The following is a 7,500-nucleotide window of genomic DNA, read 5'->3' as shown; positions in this document are numbered from 1 at the left end:
CCGTGTTGATGTGCTAAAAAAAATAAAGAAAACTGTAAGGAATTTGAACTTCTTGTGTGTGAGGTCTTTAAATGCCACTCCAAGTAATCTTTCTGCCTGTTTAAGTTGTCACACACAAGTTTAACTTGTAGTCCTTGAAACCAACTCCACCAGCCTCCACCTCCGTCCACCTGGCGACCTCCATGACTCAGGTTAATCTGCTGTCAGCGGCCATGCTGCTTCAGCACGCTGCCCTGACCCTGCGTGGCCTTGTCTGTCCACCTAGACCCCCGGGCTGCCAGAGCCTGTCGTCGGGGGCCCGCTGACGAATGACCAGGACGCTGCTGCGTCATTCCGCATTCCGCCAGTCCTCTGTTGCCATGACGGTAGATGACTCCTGGTTGGGCGAAAGTTGAGAGGATGGAGTGAACTGGGAGCTCAGAGAAGTAAATGGTGATTGATTCTGTCCTCTCCCCTAGATGAGAGAGAGATAGAGCGAGAGAGAGAGAGAAAGAGAGAGTGAGAGAGGGGGATAGTAGAAGGGAAGAGGGAGAGAGGAGCATGTACTGTAGGCTTTTGTCAGAGGGTCAAGGAGAGGAAGACACAGGAGACTAGAGAGTCTTGAAAAGGAAGTGATGAGGAAGAAAACAAAGGGTGATGAGGGAGATGAGGTGGGACAGGGTGAAGAGAATGATAAGAAAGAAAGCCTCAATATAAATTAGCCTTGTGAAAAACCTCCCAGCCCTCTAGCTATCCAAACGTTTTCATATGGAACATACAGTGCATATGGAAAGTATTCATAGCGCTTCACTTTTTCCACATTTTGTTATGTTTCAGACTCATCTTATAAAAATGGATTCAATTATTTATTTTTTTCTCATCAATCTACACACAATTCTCCAACACCCCACAAGCAAGTGTTTGGAGTGTTTTGTAAATGTCTAAAAAATAAATATTGTGATAATTGTGCGTAGACCTTCGAGGCAGGGTTGTGTGAAGACACAGATCTAGGGAAGGGTACAAGAAAATGTCTGCAGCATTGGATGTGCCCAAGAGAACGGTAGCCTCCATCATTCTCAAATGGAAAAGTTTGAAACAACCAACACTCTTCCTAGATCTGGCCACTCAGCCTAACTGAGTAATCCGGGACGAAGGGCCTTGGTCAGACAGGTAACCAAGGACCCAATGGTCACTATGAATGAGATCTAGAGTTCCTTTGAAAAGATGAAAGAAGTGTAAAAAAATCAGTGCAGCTCAGTGCCTGGTTTCTTCCATTGGGAATTGTGGCCAAATACAGTAGTTCAGTTTGTTTGGTCCTTCTTTACACTTCTCTCATCTTCTCAAAAGAACTCTAGATCTCATGAAATGAAACATTAATGTTACTGCATACTGCATATCATAAACGTTACTAATCAATGTTACTGAGTTTTATCAGGGCTGAGGTCAGAGATGTAAAGTAACTAAGTAGAAATACTTAAGTACAGTACTTACTAATGAATGGAGAGTGTCTGTACTTAACTTGGGTTTTAATTTTTCTTGCTACTTCCTACAAAAGCCACAGTTTAGCCAAAGCCTATGTAGGCTGTTGTAAGGAGCTGAATGAATTAAAAAGTTCTGCTTGCTTTTCATTAATAGCACTTTTGTTTAGGCTTTCAAAGCATGTTCATGGAGTGTGATGTTGCTGCCTTTCTAAACATGTTGGATAAACTACATTATAGGCCTATAAAAGGACGCAGCAGTCAAAAATGAACGGTAGCCATACCTTTGTACAGGCTTCAAAGACATTGTGCTACTTGTCAAACTTAAGTACTGTACATAATAGATAGACTTTTACTTAAGTGGTATGCTTATAGTCATTTTCTGACCAAATATCTGTACTACTACTCAAGTGTGAGTTTCAGATACATTACACACACACCTTTTTATCTCAGAATGAAAAGGTTCAATTTTACCTGAATGTTTACATTGTGAAACAATAAAATGGCAACAATTTGTTTTTTTACATTGTTTTACTCGTCTTTAAAAGGGGTGCCAATAAATGTGTAGGGGATTTTACACAAATTAATTTTTATTATGGGATGTAATTGAGTACAATAGCTTGTAGACCATGTGAAAGTGTAAGCACTTCACCATGGTATTATACATCAGTGCATACTGTATTGTGAGAGATAATATGTGTATGTGTGTGTGTGTGTGTGTGTGTGTGTGTGTGTGTGTGTGTGTGTGTGTGTGTGTTTTGTGTGCATATATGGTTGTTTGCCTGCCTGTGTGTGTGTGTGTGTGTGTGTGTGTGTCTGTGTCTGTGTCTGTGTTTGTGTGTGTCTGTGTGTATCTGTGTGTGTGTTGTGTGCATATATGGTTGTTTGTGTGTGTGTGTGTGTGTGTGTGTGTGTGTGTGTGTGTGTGTGTGTGTGTGTGTGTGTGTGTGTGTGTGTGTGTTTGTTTGTACTGAATGGACGCAAAAATAAATTCCAGGATCCTCACACTTGGTTTATATCTAAGTTTTCATCTGGCATGGCCGGGCAGCCCTGAGCCGCTCCCAGCTGGGATTACTAACGTGCCCTTGACATAATCTCATTCCTGCCAGCTGTGGTCCCCGCACGTCTTAGGGCCGCTGTGTCCATCATCCCAGCTCCATGACATCATCCCAGTTGCGCCGCACAGTCGAAGGAATTCAAATGTTTTTTTTCATTGTGTCAACGGACGATATGTCATTACTTTTCAAGCGCGTCTCGCTTCTTTAAACATCTCGATCCAGTCATTAAAAACCTATCATGATTGTGCTGGATCAAACCAGCTGTGGGCTCGTTTAATCTCTGGGCTCGCTACCCTGAACACAACATGGGTCATTGCACCATCTCAGCTGCTGGAGCACAACACATGTTAAACATGTTATTTCAACTCATTTCAATACATTATCACAATGACATCACTATGGCATGCCAAGCTTACTGCCAGTGCCAACCGTTCCTTACTGCCAACAGTGGGCCTATATATTCATGCTCATTTTTACATGTGTGTGTGTACAGCCATGTTGTTTTGATTGTTTTGCATGCTATAGGGGCCGTTTTCATTTCTTGTGTAATAGTTAGGCCTAGAATATCCAGTTCCCCCATAGCGCACTATGTTGTGAATGAGTGGATGTTCCAAGCTCTGCGTATATTGTGTGTTTTGTGTGCTGATGTGTGTGGTATTTAATGTGTGTGTGTGTTGTGTGCTGATGTGTGTGGTATGTCGTGTGTGTTGTGTGCTGATGTGTGTGGTATGTCGTGTGTGTGTGTGTGTGTTGTGCTGATGTGTGTGGTATGTCATGTGTGTGTGTGTGTGTGTTGATGTGTGTGTGTGTGTGTGTGTGTGTGTGTGTGTGTGTGTGTGTGTGTGTGTTCTGATGTGTGTGGTATGTCATGTGTGTGTGTGTGTGTTCTGATGTGTGCGGTATGTTGTGTGTGTGTGTGTGTTCTGATGTGTGTGGTATGTCGTGTGTGTGTGTGGTGTTCTGATGTGTGTGGTATGTCATGTGTGTGTGTGTTCTGATGTGTGCGGTATGTCATGTGTGTGGTACAGTATGTCATGTGTGTGTGTGTGTGTGTGTGTGTTGTGTGCTGACGTGTGTCCTGTCTCTCTCTGTCCTCTCTCAGTCACGTGTCCCAGAGCAACTCTCTGGAGGAGGTGCCTCTGGACGGAGGGCAGCTACTGGCCCCAACCCCTCGGAGGGTGGAGATGAGAAGGGACCCCGTCCTGGGCTTTGGCTTCGTGGCCGGCAGCGAGAAACCTGTGGTGGTCCGCTCCGTCACTCCAGGTGAATACAAACACACACAAACACACACCTGTGGGCTTGAAACATGCACAGACACTCATACATATGACATATACGCTGCATACTAAATAATACACCCACATAGACCCACCTACTGCATAGATCTATACCACATGAAACCCTACATATCAAGATATAGAAATGCTCCTCAATCTAATCCAATCAATTGCAGGTCAAATGTTGTTTTGATCATTCTGATGTGATTCTCACAATATGAACAAGGCATTGGATATGAGATTGAAACAGGAAATAAAACATCACGTCTTACAGTTACAGACTGCAGACAGCATCTCTCCAGCAGCGCATGTTTATGAATTTCAACTGGTGCTAATAGGGATGAGAGCACTTTGTGTCGGCGCTAATGAGTGCGGGGATTTGGATTTCTCGGGTGGCGCTAATTCTTGTGACCTCCCGCTTCCTGTGATTAACAGGGGTTTGTGTTTCACAGGAAAGTGAAAAGTGAATTCTAATGGAGTTATGTGGAGGGATTCAAGCCATCCTCTTGTGATTGGTGACCTCCTCTCTAAATCTCCAGAACACCATCCCCCTCTCTCTTGTGTTACACCATAGGGAGCATGAAGGGAAGGAGACGAGTCCACTCAGTTTTGGTGATGAATCTTACAGTAACATCTGAAGGATTGACAGGATAGTTTGACCATAACACGCTTAACTAGATCAACAAGACAGCCCCAAGTGAATGAACATGTGCTGCGAGATATAGCCTTAAAATAAATAAAACACAGTTTTCTGTGCGTGTTTCTGCAAAGGCACTTCTGTATGCCAGTGGACATCCAGAAAATCTCTGAATCTCCTCCAGTGTGTGATAGAGAGACAATCTATTCCTTTAATTAGCTGCACTCCGTGGTCATTTCCAGCGTCTAAGTATTTGCATTTAACTCTCGTGTCAGACTTCCTCTCTCTCGCTCTCTCAGTCCTCTCTCCTTCTCCGACGCCATCATCCATCCTCTCCATCAGGATTACACTATCGCCGGCGCACAGGCTTCCCGGGAAATATTCATTAGAGCGCGGGCAAATCCTCACGGGCGCCAAGAACAAAAATCATCTTCATCTGTCTTCCGCTCACACAATGGGGCCGTGGCTGCCCCTCCTTCACTTCGATCTGCCTCTCTTCGCTCTCGTTCATTCTGTCGTCCTCCTTTGCCCATTATATCGCTCTCTCTCTCTCTCTCTCTCTCTCTCTCTCTCTCTCTCTCTCTCTCTCTCTCTCTCTCTCTCTTTCATGTCTTTGTTCAATGGTTCGGTCTTCTCTCAGACTTTCTGTCTTTTTTTTTACAGTAGTTCTCTCTTGCTTTGGCTACATCTACCCTCTCTCTCTCTCTCTCTCTCTCTCTCTCTCTCTCTCTCTCTCTTACTCTCTTACTCTCTTACTCCCTCTCTCCCAATCTGTCATTCTTTTCCTTCCACAGTCTTAAGTGGGTAGTAATTAAGGCCAAATTAATTTGCCTCTCATTCACCACACACACGCTTATCTTCCATTTAAGACAATGAGCAGTGTACACCTGTGCCAATTATCTGTGTGTGTGTGTGTGTGTGTGTGTGTGTGTGTGTGTGTGTGTGTGTGTGTGTGTGTGTGTGTGTGTGTGTGTGTGTGTGTGTGTGTGTGTGTGTGTGTGTGTGTGCATGCGTACCTGTGTGTGTCTGTGTGTTTGTGTGTGTTATTACAGGAGGTCCGTCTGAAGGCAAACTCATTCCTGGGGATGAGATCATTATGATCAACGAGGAGCCAGTGGCCTCTGCTCCCCGGGAGAGAGTCATCGACCTTGTCAGGTACTCCTCCTCACCCACACCACTCTCACTCCATCCATCCATTCATCCAGCAGGCCTCCACCTTTTTCATCCACCATCCTTTCATCCATCCCTCCATCCTTTCAACCACCATTCCAGTCAACCCACCCATTAAATAATCCATCTGCTCTGCTTCATGATCATCTGCCTGCATATCTTCAGGCCCACTCATCTAAGCCTAAACGCTTCCTCTGTGGGAATGGATGTGTAGTTTACGGGAGAGTTCAGACAGGACCAAAAGAGTGACATGAAGAGTGGTCAAGGTGACTGAAACTGTAAGCTAAATGCTTCTGTCCAGTTGAACCCAGGCTTTACAGTGCATGGAGCATTGGGATGAGCTTGTGCTAAAGCTGGAGGAGTTCAAGGCCAGGTTGAGGGGGCTCAGCAGAGCCATGTACTCTCAGCCTTAGTCCTGCAGGGTTAGCTCTGTGTGTGTGTGTGTGTGTGTGTGTGTGTGTGTGTGTGTGTGTGTGTGTGTGTGTGTGTGTGTGTGTGTGCACACGTGTGTGAACGTGTGTGCGGGTGTGTGAATCCAGTTTTCGTGGTGCACTTTCTCTTTTGTTTGCTCTGGACTTGCGGGTGTCTTCAGAGATTTGGTCCTTTTTCCGACTGACCACTGACACCACTCGAGAGATCAGTCCTGGCACCACGGGCTTCGCTCCCAACAAAAGGCTTCATATCCACTACGGGCTACAGTGTGGGCGCATGGCTCGGACTGAATGGGCCCAAGGCCTGTTAGGGATTTAGAGACAATGGCTCTCTAAAGCCAGTAGATGGACTTAGCATTTTTTTTCTGAATGGCGTAATTGCACATGACTCAATAGTTATGCAACAGCTTCGTTGTCACCTTCTAACCATTTACCACATCAGCCATCACTGAATCTATCTGACTTATTGGAGCCATTAACCAGAGGGTAATGAATAAATTAGTGCTAAAATTTTGCACATCTCTCAACACCGACCCATATTGCCATCACTAATGTCTGGTGATGATACGGCACCACCAGAACACCTAGCACATATTAGCCATCTGATTGGACAGTGGAGCAGCTCCATTTGGAGCTGTGTGACCTGGATGGCTCTTATTGGTCCCAGCAGATCTGAAGTGGGGTTTCTTTTTGTTGCTTGGGAAACCAGGAAGCACTTTTTAATGCTCTCTGATGTGCAGTTAATGGCCACGCCACGGTCTACTCGATCATCTATCAGCTGAGCTCCTGGCTGGTCTCTGCGCTGTTCGCTGCATATGAAACAGGGGAGAGGACCTGAAATGCTCTTAAGAGGACAGGCTGGAGGAGATCTCTCCTGGACACATAGGCCCAACTGTGTAGTAATTACTGTGGCTAATGAAACAACTATAAGAAACAGGATGCCAGGGAGAGGGGAAATGACTGTTGTTCCCTCTTATGGGCTGCTAACATTTCAGCATGGAGGAAAATGACACATTTGGGATTGAAACCAAATACTTATTTTGCTGTGTCATACCAGTGTGTGTGTGTGTGTGTGTGTGTGTGTGTGTGAGTGTCTGTGTGTGTGTCTGTGTGTGTGTGTGTGCGTATCTATGTGTGAAAAGATAAAAAAAGTGAGAAAGAGATTTTGGCTTTGGTCTTTTCCCACTCTTCACTTCCCTGCCTCTAAATGTATGTTACCCAAGAACAACAACAACAATGTTTATCCACAAACTAAAGTGCCTTAGCCCTGTGATGTACATCCTCTTCTCACACCCATTATGAGAAATATCTTTCTGCCTGCAATATATTGTATATTTATGTATCTGCACATGTGTGTGTCCATGTGTTTATATGTGTGGATGTGCAGGTAGGTGTGTATATGTGTCTGTCTGTGTGTGAGAGATATAAACTCATCCCTTCCATTCTACCTCATTCATTCATCCATGAAAT

At 44.8% G+C, this 7,500-nt stretch overlaps 1 protein-coding gene across 2 annotated transcripts in view; it reads left to right on the top strand.

The window, feature by feature from the left end:
- LOC121697774 (FERM and PDZ domain-containing protein 4-like) overlaps positions 1–7,500 on the top strand; it is a 45,812-nt gene that overhangs the window by 24,949 nt on the left and 13,363 nt on the right. For both annotated transcript variants that reach the window (XM_042079464.1, XM_042079463.1), the window contains 2 exons: positions 3,618–3,778; positions 5,482–5,584. In XM_042079464.1, the coding sequence (XP_041935398.1) occupies positions 3,618–3,778; positions 5,482–5,584 (264 nt within the window). The remainder of the gene's footprint in view (positions 1–3,617; positions 3,779–5,481; positions 5,585–7,500) is intronic.

The sequence above is a fragment of the Alosa sapidissima genome, chromosome 22 (assembly GCF_018492685.1).
Source record: "Alosa sapidissima isolate fAloSap1 chromosome 22, fAloSap1.pri, whole genome shotgun sequence".
Taxonomy (NCBI): Eukaryota; Metazoa; Chordata; class Actinopteri; order Clupeiformes; family Clupeidae; genus Alosa; species Alosa sapidissima.
The sequence above is the reverse complement of the archived record's forward strand: the minus strand, read 5'-3'. Positions and strand labels throughout refer to the sequence as shown.